We start from the raw sequence: 21,864 nt of genomic DNA, 5'->3' as shown, positions 1-21,864 counted from the left end.
ACTATGCTGGCATGGTTGGGCAGAGGGGCTCTCAGTCCCCTTCCTAGAAGAGAAAACAATTGTGAGATACTTGAAGAAAGGAGGAGTCTCTTCTGGTTTGGCAAACCATTAAAATATCAAGATTTAGAAAGAGCATAAGCAGTTGGGAGACTATGGCAAAAATTTCCGGGGGTTTCTAAGAAATGGACAAGTGGAAAGCGGACAAGTGGAATACTATTGTTTTAATAAGTCAGGATGATTGTCTCCTGTACTTCTTTCATATGATAAGGGGTCCTGCCGACGACATCACCCTAACTGAGACAAACAAGGAAAGGCTTTAGGAGCTTCTCGATGTCATAGAAAGGAAAACAAGTCTCTTGATATTGAAGATTAGTTCGGACAAGACAAAAAACTTGACAATGAGTGACTCGCCACTTGCATAAAGTGTGGAGAAAATTCAGTAGAGCAGGTAGTAGAATTCAAATACCTTGGAAGTACATTTAAACGAACTAGATCAAGCGAAAAGTAGGTAGAGTCCAGGATTGGACAAGCCAGTGGAGCTTTTAATCGACTAAAGCAATTTTGGCGATCGGAAAAGTACTCCCTGAAACTGAAACTGAGAAACTGAATAATTTTTTTATTCGTCCTTATTCTCTGACATATCAATTCCATCATCATCTAAAGTAATTACTTCAACAATATACTCTTCGCTATTACCCGTTTATAACAGTTTTATGGATACCAGATCTTGCACATGAATAGGTTCCCACATTATCCTTCAGGCCTCAATGTCTTCCTCCAGGGCCCTGAGTCCTCCTTCAGGGCCCCAATGAAAGAAGCAGGCTTTTTTAGCATTATTTAAAAAAAAAATAGGAAAAAAAATAAAAAAATAAAATTTCAACTGAAAGTAAGGAGCAGCATTAAAACTTATAAGGAACAATGTCCTTGGGGAGAGGAGTTTTCCTACTGATCTGGAAGATCAGTAAGAAAATTATTTAGTAATAAACAATTTAAAAACAGAAGAGACTGTTTAAAAAAGAGGTATCAAGTGGTAAGTTGACTTTATTTGTAAGTAAAAATATGAACAACAAAAAAATTACCCCCCTTTCTAGTATGCAAATATGTGCAAACTCCCAAATTATGCGATATAATCTGGGATAAAGTTTTACTATGGGTTTGGAAACTGAGAATCTCATTTATGATAATGCTAAGATATTTTACTAATTTTTGATGTTCAATCATTGGAACCTAAAAAAACATGTAACCCATTTCGGGGATGGGGGAGGGACCAGGCACAATTTTCATGGTATTGAACACTATATTAAGGAAATATGTCACCCTAGCAAGGTATATTTAACCATTTTGGATACTGTTAACTAATACTGACAGAGTAAAAGTACCTTCACACTTCCTTCTTTTTGCTAAATATTTACTCTGCCTTCCACCCTGGCAAAACAGCACATAAACTATCTGACAGTTTATAATTGCTGACCCGAGTATTGCAGTAGCTAGAGTAATAGCTAAACAGGGGGTATGGAGGTGGAAACTAAGAATCTTGGAAAATACTTAGAGCGTAGGGATCGAGATGAAACTTGGCGGGAAGAATAAGCACAATAGTTTAAGTTAGTACTAGTTAAGCCATACTCTATACCACTAGTTATCCTTTCCTAGTTCATTTCAGGGGCTCAAAAACAAGAAAGTTTCAAGTTAGCTTGATAACAAGACCCATCTTCCAACATTGCTATGATTCTTTTTTTATTATATTATAAATAAAGTATATGTTTCATTATAAATATAATAAATACATATATATTACATATGTATACACATACACATACATATATAACAATAAAACATAATAAACATAATAAGAGGCAAACCTTGTTCAAAGTTATAGAAGTTTTGTCACACCTTCTTTTGCTGATCTTGGTGATTGACAAGTCAATTAGTTTTGAACCCTAAAATCTGGATTTTGTAATAGCTCTGAGAAATGTTTAAATATTAAAATATACATTTGGTGAATATCCACATATTCAGAATTGAACCATATTTAACTTCTACCTCTTCTCCTTTTTCAAAGAAAAGTAAAAAATTGAAAATAAAATAAGAAAACAAGAACAAGTGCTTTCTTCTAATTCTAAAAGAATAGAGACGGATACAACTGATGGTACAAAGTTATATTTGTTCATACACCTAAAGATGGTATATTGGAGGTCGTTACGAATACGTCTCCACTTTTCCAAATTTTTCGATGGCACATTTTTAGAAAAACTTTTTTCTTTTGTTTTCCTTTTCTTATTTTTAATCATCGATATTCCTTTTTTTGTGCTTACTAATGTTACCAGCCCTGTTCCCAAATTATATTGATTTTTTAAATTAGCGCTTTATAAGCTTGGGAGGTTGTTTTTTGCTACAACCAAAGAAACTGCCATACATTTTCATTTATAAAAACTCTCTTGCATCAATCCCGTCAACAATAAGTTGGTAAGCTATTACATTTGAAAGGAAGGTAGAGCTTATATTTTGTGTATCCCAGTGTAATTGTTTACTACCTACCGACAATTCGGTTGGTTATAAATGTGGCCTGAATGATTCCAATGAGGCTAGTAAAGTGACCTCGAATATCAAAATTGATCTTAAATTATTTATATGTCCTATACCACTGCTCTTCATTTATTTTACACGCTATTACTACTGCTACAACTACCAATACTACTACCACTGCTAGTAAAACAACTGCTTATGTAACGAGTACCACCAAAGCTGAGAGTATTGAAGTCAACATCTAAGGTAAATTTGAGGGGTAAGTTTAAGTAAATCATAATATGATATGTGCATACACATGGAACAGCCTACCGCATCAAGATGAAACTTCCAGGGTATCTTGAGGAGGATGTTAAACTGACCGATTTTTCCACTTTCCTTACATTTCTCTTATGTATAAAGCTAATGGTTTATGCCAAAAACCATTGCATAGAATTAGGTACAATTAAATGATAAATCAAATAAAACTGGTAAATTTGACTTAGAAACTTCCACTCGCAAAAACCTCTGCGGCTTCATAGGTCAGCATTAGGAATACTGAATTTCATAATTATAACCGTCATTATAACCGTCTACTTTTTAGAAATAACTTCTCTTTTTTTATAATCAGGGAGCTTCAGATTTTACTCCCTTTTGCAGCTTCTCTAAAAAATTGCAAAATTTTGTAATGCACTGGCACAACAACAGCTAAATCAAAGAATTAGAATATGCACTGTATTATAAAAGGGCCTAATGAACCTAAGCCAAAAAAAAGAAGAAAAAAACAAAAACAACATAAATATGTAGAAATCCCTCCCAGGTTTTTCGTTCCTATTATAGTAGACCCTGGTAAACAATTTAGACCTAGAATACATTTTTTTAATGATTCATTTTACTATATTCTCTTAAGCAAAAAGACCACTCTTTGTGCAAGAGTAGCCAAAAGCTGCAGAATCATGGCATAATTATGGCCATTGCAGGATCAGCAATACGGTGTATTTGTTTTTGTTAAATTAAAGTATGGAATAGTTCTGGGATCTGAGACCTAGGAGAACCATAGTTAGAGAGGTATAACCCACAGCTATAATAACCCATCAAAACGTAGTCTAGACCTCTCGAAACACACCCAGTAGCAGTATTCAGTCTGTACACATCCAGCTGTACACATCCAGTATTCAGCCTGAAGTATGGAACATCCGAGTTGTTTTGGATAACATGTAGATCATTGCAAGCTCCTAGAAAGATCTGGGACATTGGAGAACCAGAGTTCCCACTTTAACTACTACATGTCTCTGTTTCCACTAGTTGTAGATTTAATGTAGCTCATTAATTTTCTTAAATTTTTTTGTTCTACCTTTAATTTTCACCTAACAGTTCACCTAAGCATATTTATGCATACTAATACTATGATTTGTTTTTTAAAGCCGGAAAAAATAACTCTACTAAAAAATATTATTATTTTATTTATACCACAATGTCTGTGTAGATGAAAGAAAATAGAAGAAGAATCTGGAGAAAAAACATGTCGCTACAAACCTTATTTTTCTAATAGAAAAATCACGACTAACATATGTATGTCATCTTCATTTTGTATTTTTTTAAATGTTGAAAACTTTTCTAAATCAAAATATTGCTAAGTTCTGAAATCTAAGTCTAAGAATAATCTAAAAATCTAAAGTCTGAATAAGTCTGAATAAAAAATCTAAGTCTGAAGAATAAAAAAAAATTCTAATTTAAAAAAAAATTTAAGCCCCCCAAAAATGACCAAAGTCCCAGAAAAAATTTGTCTCCAAGTTCAAAAATATTCTAAGACCCCATATAAGACTCCGCTGAGATCCCTTTGTCTCTGTATGTTCATTGGAGTGCATTTGTCATTGACACTTATTAATTGATAGATTCAGTTAAACGGGGAGAGAACACATCCCCACTAATCTCATGGTCCAACTCGAAACCAGATACTAACCTCACTTCCTATTTAAAACTCGTACATAGCACTAACCACTTTAATGTACTTATCTGGTATATCAAACAGTTCGTGGTAACGAACTGTAGTAAGGAGCGATCCGGCTCAATAGTAACCAAAACTCTAAAAAATTGAATTTTGATATCAATAGCTACATCAAAAGAATCGCATTTTAATGCTGATTTTAAATATATAAGTTTCATCAAGTTTAGTCTTACCCATCAAAAGTTACGAGCCTGAGAAAATTTGCCTTATTTATGAAAATAGGGGGAAACATCCCCTAAAAGTCGTAGGATATTAACGAAAATGAGACCATCAGATTCAGCGTATCAGAAAACCCTACTGTAGAAGTTTCAAGCTCCTATCTACAAAAATGTGGAATTTTGTATTTTTTGCCAGAAGACAAATCACGGGTGCGTGTTTATTGTTTTTTTCTTTTCCCCAGGGGTCATCGTATCGACCAAGTGGTCCTAGAATGTCGCAAGAGGGCTCATTACGTAAATGAAAAGTTCTAGTGCCCTTTTCAAGTGACCAAAAAAATTGGAGGGCATCTAGGCCCCCTCCCACGCTCATGTTTTTCCTAAAGTCAACGGATCAAAATTGTGAGATAGCCATTTTGTTCAAAATAGTCAAAAACCATAAAAACTATGTCTTTGGGATGACTTACTCCCCCAAAGTCCCTGGGGGAGGGGCTACAAGTTACAAAATTTGACCAGTGCTTACATATAGTAATGGTTATTGGGAAGTGTTTAGGCGTTTTCAGTAAGATTTTTTGGTTGGGAGGAGGGGTTGAGAATAGGGGGATAGGCTGGGGGAGCCTTCCATCGAGGAATTTGTCATGGTAGAAGAAAATTTCCATGAAGGGAGCGCAGGATTTACTAGCATTATTAAAAAAAACAATGAAAAAAGAAATATAAAAAAGTTTTTTTCAGCTGGAAGTAAAGAGCAGCATCAAAACTTAAAACGAACGGAAATTATTACCCATATGAGGAGCTCACCTCCTCCCAATACCCCGATCTTTACGCTAAAGTATTTTTAGTAATTTCAACTATTTATTTTACGGCTTTGGTGATTCAGGGGTCATTCTTAATGAATTGGGACAAAATCTAAGCTTTAGTGTAAAGAGCGAGGTACTGACGAGGGGGCAAACCTCCTCATATATGTAATAAGAACATGAGAACACAAAACTTCTTTACGTAAGCTAATTTATAAGTTACGTATATCTTTTACTAAAAAAAAGATTCGTAAAAAATTAAAAGTTCTAGTTGCCTTTATCTTAATTAACCAAAAAATCGAAGGGCAACTAGGCTTCCTCCCCCGCTCTTTTTTCTCAAAATCATTCAATCAAAATTATGAGAAAGTCATTTAGCAAAAAAGTATCTAATATTATACACATTGATAAATTAAATCTTGCGAAAATTTATAATAGCCTAGTTGTACATCATCTCCTTTCTCTTTGTCCGGTTTGGCAGTTTTTTAGTGAACCTCAGAAACTATATGTTCGTAGAGTATATTTTCGTTATGCTAAATTATTCCTCTGCGGAGAGCCAAAATCAAAACATGCATTGATTGAAAAACGTTCAGAAATTAAATATAAAAAAAACAAGTTTTTTTAACTGAAAGTAAGGAGCAAAATTAAAACTTAAAACGAACAGAAATTACTTCGTATATGAAAGGGGCTGCTTCCTCACCAACATCTCGCTCTTTACGCAAAAGTTTTTTACTGTTTTAAAAAGAAGAGTTGAGAGAAAGAGTCAAACTTTAGCGTCAAGAGCGGGATGTTGGTGAGGAAGCAGCACCTTTCATATACGAAGTAATTTCTGTTCGTTTTAAGTTTTAATTTTGCTCCTTACTTTCAGTTAAAAAAACTTGTTTTTTTTTATTTAATCATACAAGGATAGGACTTAAAATAAAGCACGGAAGTATTTTCAGCTTGCGGGGCTAAAACTGTCCCAAAAATTTGGCATCACGCTAGTTGTTTTTTATTATAATCCCATTTGCAGCTAAAGTGGGATGTAAGACACGTTTAAAACTTTTTGTTTTATTTTACTGCTGAATTTTTAAGTTTGTCTTTTTTTATTTTCTTGTTACACTTTTATCTATATTTTAGTCTTTGCCTTAATTTTGCACTGATAAATCTAGAGAAAAAAGCCGTCGATCGAAATATTTGGATTGTTTTTTCTTTTTTCCCTGGCTCTTGATTTTGCTTGTCATCATTTCTGAATCTCCTCATTGTTGAGTTTTCATACTTTGTTCAGAAGCTACTGGCTGCTGTAATATAAGGGTCGGCATGGTGACTGTTTTTGAGTTATTAATTTAAAAAAAGGGTTTTTCCACAAAATGTTTTGTCAAAAGATCGAATACAAAGTTTCACTCAATGGTCTTACAACACTGTCGGAAACTGACAGAAACTTTCAATAAATAATGTAGACACAAAAACTACTAAAACCTCAAGAGATTCTTCTCCGTGGTTTTTCTCAAAAGAATCCTCGACAAAACATATTCAACGTCAAACTCGAACCCAGACATCTCAAAGACAAGCACGTTTTGCCCCTAACAACCAGTTAATATCACCAAACAGCGATCAACCCACAAGATGCTACGCTTGCAATCGCTTAGGACATATAACCAGAAACTGTTTCGCAGACAACAGTTACCGCCCCAATTTTAGAGGGACGAGCAACTGTTTTTCTAGGGGGACAAACTATAGCGGGTACGCCACAAGAGGTAATCGAGGGAACACCTCCTTAACAAGAAGTAATCACCAAAACTCAACCCAAAATTTTCAACGCAATACGCCTCAGTATCTTGGGATAACAACTCAAACTACAAACAATTGGAACACAAGAGGTAATTATACCAGCCGACGGAAACAATATAACAATTCGACTTGGAATAATGACCAAGTGAACCAAAGTAGAACGAATTAACGCTCTACACCTAACAGCTGGTCATCACAGGGAAACCGTACAAGCCTCCAAAACCCGTAGGACCAAATTTTGGCGGCAGATATTTTTATAGGTGATCTTACCATTTTTGAGTAGAATGGGGGATGCACTGGTGGAGCAAGTCCGTTAGACCATAAAGGACTAACATCTGTTACATATGCAAATCTAAATGAGAAAATACTCTATACGGCTTAGTAAATCATAATCTTATTACAGATGACTTTTAAGTTGGCTTGTTTTATCCAAAACTTTCTTCGTTTGCGTCAATAGTTTCCTCGTTGATATGTCAAAATGACTGCTTGTCAAAGATGAAAAATTTCTGGAAGACTAGGAATGATTGAAGGTGAAGCAGCAATCTAAAAAACAAGAAAGTTTCAAGTTAGCTTGATGACAAGACACATCTTCAAATATCTTTATGATTCTTTTTTTTATTATATTATAAACAACGTATAATATACGTTGTTTATAATATTACAATATATTATATTGCTTGTCAGATAACAAAAGCATTAGAGTCAACACCCCCCCCCCGCCTAGAGACCCGAAGAAAGGTTTCAAATTATGCACAGAGAAAACACTGGAGGCTTTTAAAAGCTCAAATATTATAGCCTGGACAAAGGGATGTTTTGTAAAAGCCGTCTTTTGAAATATCTAAAACGTTTCCTCCGCGCTGTTATGTCATGAACACCCTTTTTGGATTTACATTCAAAATTAATAATACTTTTTTTGGATCAAAATTAAGTGGTAAAAGGTGTTTTCTACCTCCAATGGCTTACTTAAATCTGTAAGCCAATAAGAGCTGATATTTCCACGTCTCAAAACCTGATTGTTTCCTGTATTAATTTTAAGCCAGTAGAAAGAATGAAGAAAGGGGTTAAGTATGGTTTGGAAACGTAGGCACTTTGACAGACGGAAAATGATTAGTTTGATGTATTTTTTTGAGGAGGGAGGAAACCTCTCCGACTAACCGTATTTCGAACAGTAAGCTGTACAAAAAAAGTGAATATATTCCCCCTCCTGGGGCTATACAAAGAAATATGTTGAGATAGCTAGGGCGTGTTCTTTGGATGAAGGATGACAGATCGCCATATATAGTTTGCTTTGGCCAACCATCAAGGGCCTATGGTTTAAAATTCATGTCTTGATCATGGTTTCACATATACTTACAAAACTACATACAAACTTACAAAAATTAGTCAAAATGCTAGTCAAAATCTCACATAACTTAGTCAAAACTTATTGTAAGGACTTAGTCAAAACTTAGTTAGAATTTCACATAAACTTACAAAAAACTTACTCAGCATGCTATCAAGTGAAAATCCTGAGATACACAATCAATCTACAACTACTTTAAAGCTAATTTGGTGACTTCTCAGTTTCAGAGGACAGTCAGTAAATCAACTTTTTTTTTCTTTTTTTGATCAGTCTAAGCTTTTGATTATCTAATCATGATTGTAATATAAAAATAAGATTCTTGTAAACATCGTTGACATAAAAAATATACCAGTGCAGCCGGAAATGGCTAGTTCAGCCGGAATCTGCATATTTTCGTTGTTAAAGAAGTACTTTGGAGTTATTTCGTATTTTCATAAATATATGTATAGAACAAATTTTCTATATTGTCTTTCTAGTTAAATAAGGAAAGGGTATGTGTTAACTTTTTTGTTTCGAAAGCACACTAATTGAATCCAAAGCATGTAGCCCTGCAGAGAGTCCTTAAGATGGGATTCAGACTGAAAGGGCAAAATTAAGGACTGAAAACACGGCTAGAAGCAAAAAGGGGGCCTTCTGGCTATTGGAAACAAGAAGCGAGGCTAGGTTAATCTTAGTAACATATAATAACCCAAGAAGTGAAGTTGGTCGAATTTGGTAAATGTCAGATTGAACTGTGGCCTACAGAATATTTATGAGCTGCACTGTCGGCTGCACTTGACCCATGGTATCGTAGACTTCTCTAGGTTTGGTATTATTATTGTGTTTCAGAAAGTCTGTGATGGATGCAAACACTTTGTGCTCAGAGTAGAAAAGACCCATCCTTGTCCCACAAGCGCTTTTTGGGTTTTGTTGCGGTGATATGAAGAAATGGGCTAAAAAAAATTATTACTTACTCCCACGATTTGGTCTGCATTTTTGATAATTCATCCACCCTCATATGGTCACTAGAAGTTGCTTCTAGAGGGGGTAAGACAGTTTCTAAGTGAAGTTTCAAGGTCACTAAGAATGAATCACCTAAGGTTGAACCCCACTATTAGCCCTTTTCTCATATTTTTGAGGCCATCAAATTATTATCCATGGATACAGCAAATAGCATATGAAGATGATATTATTGAACATCGAATGGTATGATTGTATTGAATCTTTCTTGTTTTTGAGCCTGTGACATGAACTGGGAAAGGATAGCCAGTGGTATAGTGTATTATTTTGAGGTTTATAGTGGAAAAGGAACCCCCATCGGACCTGATCCTGGTTTTGGTGCATATAGGTACTACGTCTGAGTGAACAAAACGGAGCAGCCGAGACAAAGCCCTGCAGCTACTTTCACGCTTCGGTACATGTATTCTCGACTGTATATTCGATTAAAATTACCGCCTGATAAGAATATGTCTCCACTTGCTCGAAAAAAGCTTATTTCGGTTTTAAAAGTGCGCACCAAGGAGCCTAAACAAGACTTAGAAGCTTATTTATTCATCATAAGCCCTACCACCTGTCTTTCTACCCTATGCTTCCTGCCTGGGTAAACAAATTCAAAATCAAAAGCATGTTTGATGCCATGACTAGCATGAGTAGAATATTTCCCAGCAGATTCCGCATCAATTAGAGCGTTTGCCATGACTATAAGTACATCTGCACATCCTGTTCCCTATGTGAACCGAACTAATGTGGAGGAGTATAACATGTTTTTTCAAGATCATCTCTACAGAGAAGTTCAAAAAGTTTACAGCGAGATGTCACAACAGTAATTGGTCGAATGTTGTAAAGATAAGTTTGAACTGCGACCTAGAGAATATTTTTGGCACTTGGGTCGGTTTCAGCTGGACCAAGGGGTAATTTAGACTGCTCTGGGTGTGGTATTATTATTGCCCTTAAAAAAGATGATTCTCTTTATACATTTAGTGGTCACAAGGGCAAGTCTTTTTGTTACATATTATTACATATTGTAAGGCTTAAAAGAAAAAGACATCTAATATGGCGCTAAAATGTTAAAAATCTCCTACTTGGCTGGATAGGGGCTTATAACTTCAGTTTTAGGTATGATAGACGTGCTGTCATCTAATATCTTATTAAATTTCTACGGAGGAATGTTGCCCCCTTTTTTCTAAGAATATGTGAGGTAAGGTTTCCAAGACCTTGGCAAGGTTTCCGTATTTTTTTTTTCTAAAGCATTGTTTTATCATCATGTTTTATTATATCTAATTAGGATTAAACTAACTTCGCTTTTTGGGTTATTTCATCTTATTAAGATTAACCTAACTTTGCTTCTTGTTTCAGATAGCCAACAAGCCCCTTTTTTGTTTCTAGCCATGTCTTTAGTCCTTATTTTTGCCCTTTAAGTCTTAATTCCATTTTAGGGCTTTCCTGGAGGAGAGGCCTAAAACTAGGGAGAGAACACAACCCTGCTTAACTCATGACCCAACTCGAAACTAGGTACTAACCTCACTTCCTATTTAAACCGAAGCCATATAGTTCTTGTGGAGAGCACTAACCCCTTTAATGTACTTATCTGGTATGTCATACAGGGATAGAACTTTAACTAAAGCATTTATATCAGCTGAATGAAGTTCACATTTATAATCTATAAAACGGAATTCTAAGCGATCCGGTATTCAGACACCACTTAATAATTAATCTAAGAGTGAGATTTTGTTCAACACATTCTTGAGGACAATACTCTCCTTTCCAAATACACGCTGTTCTTCTCAAAAGACTTCATCTACAGCATCTCTTATTCTAATAAGTATCATCATGCTAAGCACAAAACAGAACAACATTGAACAAACATAGCGAAAACAAGGGGGTAAGCCAGACCTTTACTAACCATTGGTGATGATATTTCACGGTAGATTTGCCATTCCAGCCTGCAGCACAGTCAAATTTCCAAATGGAGATGCAGTATCACAGACACGAGACGTGTATAATGTGCATAAGGTTCAACTTAAATATTATATTCTTCTTAATTGCGGGTATAAGGTTACGACATTGCGCCAAAGCCCCTTCAAGCAAGTGGCATACTTCTGGTGAGGTCTAATTGATAACAAATTTTATGTTCTGAATCAGCTATGCAATTAAATTACACACAAATCAGTTTTTAAGGTTTAAGGAGCTACATAAGTGATTATTTAAAAATAAAAATTTGCCCTAATTTTCATAAATAATTTTTCCATTGCATTCAACGAGAATGAATCACTATTAGCTGAATTTGCTCTAACAAATGACCTCATCATTGGAGGATCTCTGTTTCAACATAAAAACATCCACAAATACTCATGGAACTCGCCGTATGATAAAGAAATTATTATACAAATTGTTCTTTTACTCCCTGACTAAAAACATATGCTATCGAATCCAAAAAATGCATTTCTACCTCTTCCATAAATTTGATTTTCTTTTTTTAGGTTGAATTTGTAGTTTCTAATATAGAATATTTATATTTTCTTATAATTAACAGATGCTGTGTGGCTTTGCCGAACATCCCTGCTCCTTCGGAATATATGGTCCTTTCTCATTATTATGCTTTAATTTTTCCATAGCTTTCTTATGCTGCTTTGTCTAAGGTCGTACCAACAGATTTCTTCTTTGCTCACTTCGAAGAGCCCAAAAAAAGATGTGACGGCTACTTTACTTCTCCCTAGGCTATAACCTTCCTCTGATCTTTATAATGATACTGGAATAGCTCCTGTGAACCGATTGTGGAGAAAAATAATCTTTATTGAGCACATTCTGTTTTTCTAGGTACACTATCGCAGCAGTTTTGACTACAGCAGTTTTGACTACGAACAGGCTCAGGTAGGTACACTTTGTCTTTGCGTAGTTCTTCTCGCAGATTTAATTAATCTAAAGAATCATCAACAGTGGCTCAGATGTTTCCTGTTTATCAGTTCATTCTACAATAGGAATATGGTGGATTTGTTTTTGGTGGCAGGGTGAAAAATTAAAACGTTCTGAGCTGAAGAACTAAATGGAGAAAGTAAGAGCCTGAGTCTGGGCTTAGTCTGTTATGGTCTTCAACATGTCTTTTATAGCCTTTTCAATTGTTTCGAAAGTCCCAAATTATGACAGTACTCGAATTGTTGGGCAAGTGGAAGTAAATTCCATCACCAGTAACAGTCTTTGGAAACAAGTGGAAACCATAAATGATTCAATTCAACATAATGTCTCTACTCCGTATCAGATTCCAGGATCAGGATATTTTGGTCACGAAATAAAGGCAATATAACTTTTAATTTTCGTTCAAATACACCCTCTACCGATCTTCTAGGACAATTATTTCAATAAGATTAGATTATTAGATGCCGTACGCCTCAAATTTACCTTAGAAATTTACTCTCGGCTTCAGTGGTGCTCATTAGAGAAGCAGATTTTTTAGTAGTAGTGGTAGTAGTATTGGTAGTTGTAGCAGTAGTAGTAGCGCGTAAAACATCCTTTGAGAGCCCTCCCATCTGGTCATTTGAGACTAGAATAGCACTTATACGGTCAATACTACTAGATAATCTTTGCTTTAGTTGATAATTAGCTTTTTCAACAGACTCAGAAGCAACGACAAAATTTGTGTGCTGCAAAGCAGCTGATATTTCTTCAAGCATCGCTTCCTAAAGTTGCTCAAGCTCAGGATTAGGTGAAAAAAATTTGGATTAATAATACGAATACCATTTATCGTCTGAAATATCAGAAGCATAAGCAGAAGAAGCATTGACCCGTGTTTGTGAAATCATTCTGAAAAGATAATTCCAGTTGAACCTTGCTTCAGCAGAATTACAATATGTGAAATTTTTCCTATGAACTGCGACAACTTTTGATAATATTCTATTTGTACGGACGCACAAACCGTTGAGGATACCAGTTTTCGAACGACCAAAATCTCTCCATAACAAAAACCAAAATTCTGCAAAGTGGCAAGAGAAGATCAGGATTTGAAGACTAGCCGGGAACAATATCTTTACGAACTCTACAAAGAGAAACTTCCTAATCTTCCGCAAAAACTTCCGCCGAATAAACATCCAAACACCGCTGTATTTCAATGTCAGGAAGCTGAAGTGATTTATGTAAAAGGTGGAGAGGAATACAGATCTTGTTCAGAATAAAATCCGGCGAAAGTATAAATAATTATGAATTAAGTTTTTTCCAATTGCGAGCAAATTTAAAGACTTTCATATTACGATGGATAGGGTGAGAAGCCAACTCCACTATTTGGAAACAAGAAACTATTGGAAGATAGAATTCACCCAAGACTTTCACCCAGTTAATAACAAGATCAGAGGAAACTACGACATGATTTAGCTTCTATATATTGGAGAATGTATATACTTAAGTAAAAACCGATTCTTTATCTACAACACAATCTGTATTTTATTTGGCAAGATATTGTTCTTTGCCTGTCAAATATTTTCTAAAAGAAATATTTAACTACTAGCTTTAGCTATTGCTTGTTAATTTTGTTGTAAAAAAAAACAATAGAAAACGCAAGAGAACTGTTTGTTTATTGCGGAGTTTAATCAATACGTAAATTTATTTAGATTTCATAGCTTTTCTTATGTTAATGTAAATTCACAATTAATCTCTAAGAATAAGCCCAAACTGCTTTCGCGCAAGAAATTCGACCTTGGACTTGTCAAACAGTTCATGGTAACAAACTATAGTAAGGAGCGACCCAGCTCAATAGTGATTAAAACTAAAAACAATGGAATTTCTATACCAATAGCAACATCAAATGAATCACATTTTCATGCTGATTTTAAATACATAAGTTTCGTCAAGTCAAGTTTAAGAAACACCCCCTAAAAGTCTGAGAATCCTAACAAAAATCACACCATTAGATTCAGCATGTCAGAGAACCTCAATGTAGAAGTTTGAAGCTCTTATCTATTAAGATGTGGAATTTTGTTTTTTTTTGCAAGAAGACGGATTACGGATGCCGTGACAGATTACGGATCCCCCACAGTCCCAAGAGGAGGGGCTGCAAGTTACAAACTTTGACCATTGTTTACATATAGTAATGGTTATTGTCACGTGAGGTCGGAGAGAAGGGGTTACGTTGGAGGATCTTTCCATGGAGGAATTTATCATGAGGGAAGAGAATTTCTATGAAGGTGACACAGGATTTTCTAGCATTATTTAAAAAAGAAACAATGAGAAAATAATTTTTTTCAGCTGGAAGTAATGAGCAGCATTAAAACTTAAAACGAACACAAAATATTACGTATGTTAGGGGTCCGTCTCCTCCACAGTATCTCGCTCCTTACGTTAAAGTATTTTAGTAATTTTAACTATTTTTTCTACGGCCTTTGTAATTTAAGGGTCGTTCTTAAAGATTTAGGACAAAATTCAAGCTTTAGTGTAAGGAGCGAGGTATTTAAAATAGGGCAAGCCCCCTCATGTGCGTAATAAAAATAAACAAATATAGAAGCTCGTTACGTAAGTTAATTCGTAAGGTACATGTGTTTATTACTAGCAAAAATGTTCGTAAAAAAATTAAAAAAATTATTCGCATTTTTAAGAATAACCCCCCCCCTCTCACCCCAAAACTATAAGAAAGCCATTTAGCAAAAACAAGAAATAATAAAGGAATTTTGTTTTAATTATTTATGTGGAGTTTAATTCAAAAACGTTCAGAAATGAAATAATAATAAAAAAGCAAGTTTTTCTTAGCTACATGTAAGGAGCAATATTAAAACTTAAAACGAACAGAACCTATTCCGTATGAAAGAGTTTATCCTTCCTCATCTCCTCGCTCTTTACGCTGAAGTTTTCTTTATTGTCTTAGAAAGTTGAGTTGTGACAAAAAGTCAAATATGTGAGCGTACTACAGCCTGCTTAATTTTATTGGTTTAATTTTGCAACAAATTTGTCATATATTTCATATGTTTCGTACCCCGCTGATATTTCATGGATTAGTTATACCTCATATTTCCCACAAATCTTGTATATGTGGAGGACAAGGAATCTTGTCCAGAATAAAATCTGGCGAAAATATAAATAATTTCAAATTAAGCGTTAACCAATTACGAACAAATTTAGAGACTTTCAAATTAGGATGGATACGGTGAGGAAACAAGTACACTATTCAGAAACAAGAAACAATTGACAGATGGTCTGAAAGTTGAAATTCGCACAAGACTTTCACCCAGTTAATAACAAGATCAGAAAAAACAGCGAAATGATTTATGTTCTATGTATGGGAGGATGCATATACATAAGTACAAACAGATTATAAAATATTTGGCAAGATATTGTTCTTTGCATGTTAAATAGTTTCTAAAACAAATATTAAATTAATTCTTTGTTACAGCAATTGTTTATTAATTTGTTGTAAAAAAAGCAATAAAAAACACAAGAGAACTGTTTGTTTCTTGCGGAGTTTAATCAATACGTCAATTTATTTAGATTTCATAGCTTTTTTATGTAAATGTTAGTTCACAATTCATCTCTAAGAATAAGCCCAAACTGCTTTCGCGCAACAAAACTGACCATAGACTTGTTCTTGAAAGGAATGAAGTTTGATATTCTTTTTGTAATTTAATTGGAGACAAGACATTTATCTAATGAAGCAGGAGGTGCCTGAAGCAAGCTAAAATTACTTTGCTTCCGTTAAAACACTCCAGCAGCTGGTTCAAATTGTACCTATACATAAACACTAATATATAAAAATGATGAAGACCCGCCACCGGCAATATCCTAAGATCCCTATAAACTTCTCATTTGCTTTATTTCTTTTAGAGGTGATCTTACCAAGCCAATAGTCCTAAAATATCAAGTGGGGGTTCATTCCAGCAAAAATTGAAAGTTTCTATTACTCTTGCTGAGTATCAATAGAGACTGTGCCAGAGGAAACTGTGGCACAGTTTCCGTCACTTTGTAGAGCAAAACAGCATTTTTGACCGAAAAGCTCGAAAGGGCTATCGAAAAAAAAATTCTGAAAGAGCCAATCGATCAAAACTATCAAAAAACTAATCACAAAATTATCAAAAACTTTGATTCCACTAGTTTTAGAAGCTAGAATGTCACGCCAGTGGCGCATTCGGTCTTAAAGATGCACGTCTTAAAAGCAGGGAAGAGTTCATTTCCTCTGCTACTTTCAAATGCCGCGGTTTAAAACAGCCTAAATTATGAATAAAAGCTTTATGTAAATGACCCTTACTCGACATGCTGGGTTTTGCTGCAAATGCATGTAGCGAAAAGGAACACTCATTTGTGTCGTGTTTCCGAAATTTCGAAGCGGAAAAGAGCACTTTCCGAAAACACTCCAGGACCGGCTGACGGAATATAAATAGTACAACTTTGATACCAATAGATATATCAAAGAATCGGACGAGATGGCCAGGCTCTTCTGTTATGTTCGTATGTTCTACGGAGCGGGTTGCAAGGTTGAAATAGTTTTTTAATCCTTCTCCATCTTAAATAAACTTACCTGCAGCGTGTGCTTCTTATAAAAGATCCACCCTGCAGCTTCAAGATCAATCTTGATGATGTAAAGCGAGCCATGATGAAATCTTTCGTAAGTTTTTTTTTTTATATACCATCTAAATTTAACAGTTAACTTGAACACTTCTTAACTGACAAGCTGAATATATCTTATTGTACCCCTACCATATATAACCAAAACTAAAGTTACGCTGCAAAGACAGATTTAAGTGTTGCATGCTTTGGCTGGCTTTACTGATGAATGTTGCGGAAGCAACACTTTCATTTAATATCTTCACCATAATATCTTCACCATAATATTGACTTTAAAAAAAATTACTCCTTTCTTCTTGGAAAAGGCCCCAAGGAATTATCTTTCAAGTATTCCTGGAAAATCTTAGAGAAAAAGATTAACAAACAACGAAAAAAAAAACAACTTGTTCGTATTTTGACCTATTTTCTTCTCTGCTCTTTTTTCCGACAAAGAGGGCCAAAAATCCGACAATGTCGGTAAAACGTGACATATTGGAAGCACTGCTAAAAACAATAACTATTAAGCTGTCTAACCATGCTACTTTTACGCACCAAATCTTCGTGATATGACCAATATTGGTGTCTAAAGATTTATAAAAAAATTATTTTTCAGTGTTTATTCCACTAACAAAAATCCATTGCTCCATTCCTTTGGCAAAGAAATTACAAAGACCATTTACAAAGACAACACTGCAGCGTTGTCTCTAACTAAGTTTTATATGAAACTTCATTAGACTTAATCAGTGCAATTGATAGGTGCAGTATATCCAGAACTTGATTCCGGTGAAATTTTTTTCACCAGTTTGATATTCTTCTAATTCTGTGGTACAGCTGCTCAATTTATTGGATCAAAAAAAAATTTGAATGAAAGTTGAATTTTAGTAACTTTAAATTAATATCTTGAATCAAATTAATTGTCAAACATTAAATTTTTATTAACGTTTAAATTAATTTTCTTGGTGACGTTGTACTGTCAGTGGCACCAGTTATTATTATTAATATTTTATCAAGGTGCTAAAGATTACTCTCTGTTAGTCTCGATAACCTTTACCGCTCTTTAACGTCAAAGTTGGATTTTAAGGATTTTTAAAATTTATAACTACACAACCCTTTATATCATGTAAAATTATGAAAAATCCTGAATTTCATTTTTGTTTAAAAACATCTGCTCATGCAGTTATGTAATATTTTCCGACAAAATATCCTTAGGTACGGCAGCGGCAAATCCTTGTTCCTCGATGTAATAAAAATTTTAACACTTGGGATTAAATTAAGGCTTACAGAACTATTTTGGCAATGTTGTCAAATGAAAATGTTTTGTCAAATTATAACGAATAGGCTTTGAAAAATACAGAATTGAAGATTTTTTATATTCATTAAGACACTTTAAGAATGTTAAGAACGTACCGAATCTAAAAACTTCCCAATTCCTGGAGCATGTGTCTGGCAACAGTGACATTAAACACGCTTTGGGATTGCAGAATTAGAATTAAACACATAACTATCTCGCCAATGTTGTCAAATAAAAATGTTCCGTCAAATTATAACGAATTTGCTTTGAAAAATATAGAACTGAAGATTATCGATATTTATTAAAAACGTTTAAAACATTCTGAGAACGTTAAAACGTCGGGAGTTTAAAAACTGATTGCCCAATTATTGGAGCCTGTGTTTGGCAACAGTGACAGCAAACACGTTTTTGCAGTACATAATTTAGCTACAGATACTTGAAAAAGACTATTAAGATTTTTTTTTTTTAAACGTATCTTGAAAAGCTACTCCTTACCGGTATTTTGTTATTGTGCCTATTTTCCTATTTTACCTGTTTCTAAAAGTGCCTGTACATGGTAGATAACACTTTTTTCCCTTAATTTATTTACTTTTTTTCAGTTTCAATTTATCATCTTGTTGCAAGTAACCATTTTTTGCGTATTTTCTATATTTCAAACGTATTTATGTCTATTAAGTGACTATATATATATATATATATATATATATATATATATATATATATATATATATATATATATATATATATATATATATATATATATATATATATATATATAGTTCGTATTGTTTAGGATCATCTAACTCGTAGGGAATCCTTGCCAGCTGCACAAATGTTAGATGATAGAGCAGCCGAAGCAAGGATTGGACGGGCAAGGAAAGAGCAAGGATTGCCCTATTTTGACAAATCAGCTATTAACAAATCAACAGAATTTGACACCAAACTCAGAAGAATGATCTCTGTAAGTTTTTCTTTTCTTTTTTACGAAATAGACGACAGTGCAACAACATCTTTAGGGTTTTAATTTTTTGGGGGGTTTAACAACATCATTAGGGTTTAAGAGTCTCAATTCAATTATTTGTCATGTACCAAATGGATAAAATATTGAGTCTGCTTACCTGAGAGATATTAAAATAAATTTTTATATTAACAGCCGTCTTTCGAAGGTCGAAAAATGATATCTGTATGTCTATTTGCTTTTTATGGCACTTGGTATTAACCAAGTGACATATAGCAATCGCAAATTCTGTCAGTCTGTCTGTTTGTCTGTCGGTCTGTCCGGTTTTGCTACTTCAGGCACTTCCAGGCAAGCTAGGACGATCAAACTTGGCAGGCGTATCAGGGACCGGACCAAATTAAATTAGAAATTAGAAAATAAATGTTACCGATTTGACTATCTGGGGGTGGGGGTGGGAGGCTGGTTAATTCGGAATAAATAGAAAAATGAGGTATTTTTAACTTATGAAGGATTGATTGAATCGTAATGAAATTTGAAGTTTGGAAGGATATCGTGTCTCAGAGCTCTTGTTTCAAATCCCGACTGGATCTGGTGACATCGGGGGAATTAAGGGGGGACCTAAAATCTTGGAAAACGCTTAGAGTGGAGGGATCGGGATGAAACTTGGTGGGAAACATAAGCACAAGTCTTAAATACGTGATTGACATAACCGGGACGGATCCACTCTCTTCGGGGAAGTGGGGGGGGGGGGTAATTCTGAGAAATTAGAAAAATGATGTATTTTTAAGTTACGAAGGAGTGATCGAATCTTAATGAAATTTGAAGTTTGGAAGGATATTGTGTCTCAGAGCTCTTATTTTAAACTCCGACTGGATTCGGTGACATTGGGGGGAATTGAGGGGGGGGACCTAAAATCTTGGAAAACGCTTAGAGTGGAAGGATCGGGATGAAACTTGGTGGAAAAAATCAGCAAAATTCCTAGATACGTTATTGACATAACCGGGATGGATCTGCTTTCTCTGGGGGAGTGGGGGGGGTTAATTCTGAAAAATTTGAAAAATGAGGTATTTTTAACTTGCGAAGGGGTGATCGGATCTTAATGAGTTTGCTGTGGAGTTATCTTCAAAATAGACAGCAGTATGTCAATTTACAAGAATTTTTGTCTAGTAAAAATGTTGTTAATTGGGGGGTTCCCCAAGGATCGGTACTGGGTCCGACTCTGTTTTTGATTTTTATTAATGATCTACCGCATGTTGTGAAAGCTCTGCCCAGAATTGACAACTTTGTTGACAATGGTAGGAGTAAGATCCAGCTTACTATGCCCTTATTTGCTGATGATACAACTTTGGTGTGTGTTGCCCCTACAGAAGAACTGCTCATGTCAATGATAAATGCAGCAATGAGCAGGATATGTACATGGCTTAAAATAAACCACCTTGACCTGAATATAGATAAGTCAAATTTTGTTATTTTCTCTCGATCTCCGAATTTTTACCCTTGGTTTATGGAAATAATTTCGGAGCGGGGAATTATTAAACGAACAAGATTCACCAAATACCTCGGAATCAATGTTGATGAAACCCTATCATTTAAAGATCATGTGAAGTCAGTTTCGAAAATATTGTCACGTAACTTAGGTATGATGCGCAAATTAAAACATATTTTCCCTCCAAATGTTCTACGATTGTTATATTTTTCCCTGATTCACCCGTACATTTTGTATTGCTCGTCGATTTGGCTTGGTACTTTCCCTTCGATAGTTCATCCAATCCGTGTGATCCAGAATAATGCTGTCCGAGTTTTTTGTGGTGTTGGGAATCGGGAGTCTTTGAGATCTATGTATAGTGATTTAAATATAATGCCTGCAGCTGGATTACGTGATTTTTATACGTTGATTTTTATATATAGGTATTACAGAGGTAGCCTTCCCGATTGTTTTACAGGAATATTTTGTGAGAGGTCTGATGTTCACCACCACAATACTCGGATACGAGGTAATACTGAGGTTCCTCGATTAGTTTCAAGTAGGTCTTCTTTTTCACTTATTTCAGAGCTTCAAAACTTTGGAATAAACTGAGTATAGATATCAAGGAAATAGGTAGCCTTGACCAGTTTAAGTCTGATTTACGTGTGGAGTTGCTCGGTAGGTATGCTTTTGAAACTGATTAACTAATATAAATTTTACATAGCTTATTCATTTGTAATATTTATGTTTTTTTTTTTGCTGTAGTCTTGGGGTCACGCAAGGGAGTGTATTGTTTATGTTTTTTTTGTTTTTTGTTGATCTCGGTATATGGTCTCATTCTCCATAACTTCTTATTCTCCATATTGTCTCTTTTTTTTCTTTGAATTTAGCACAGCCTCGCAAGCTTCGCTTATGTTGTGCTATTGATTAAGAAATGTTTTTTTCTAATAAATTTGTTCTACTACTAAAAAAAAAAAAATTAAATTTGATGTTTGGAAGGATATCTTGTCGCAGAGCTCTTACATTAAATTTCAACCTTATCTGGTGAAGGGGATGTTGGGAAGGGGGCGGAACCTAAACTCTTGGAAA

General features: G+C 34.8%; 1 protein-coding gene across 2 annotated transcripts in view; it reads left to right on the top strand.

The window, feature by feature from the left end:
* The window catches only part of LOC136034970 (vitellogenin-like), a 72,481-nt gene that overhangs the window by 33,220 nt on the left and 17,397 nt on the right, over nucleotides 1–21,864 (top strand). Inside the window, exons 4-5 of one of the 2 annotated variants that reach the window (XM_065716529.1) lie at nucleotides 12,364–12,417; nucleotides 19,163–19,313. In XM_065716529.1, the coding sequence (XP_065572601.1) occupies nucleotides 12,364–12,417; nucleotides 19,163–19,313 (205 nt within the window). Of the gene's footprint in view, nucleotides 1–12,363; nucleotides 12,418–19,145; nucleotides 19,314–21,864 lie in introns of both variants that reach the window. The other variant, XM_065716530.1, reaches the window with a different exon arrangement.

Source organism: Artemia franciscana, chromosome 13 (genome assembly GCF_032884065.1).
Source record: "Artemia franciscana chromosome 13, ASM3288406v1, whole genome shotgun sequence".
Classification (NCBI taxonomy): Eukaryota; Metazoa; Arthropoda; class Branchiopoda; order Anostraca; family Artemiidae; genus Artemia; species Artemia franciscana.
Note: the sequence above shows the minus strand (reverse complement) of the source record. Positions and strands in the feature narration are given on the sequence as shown.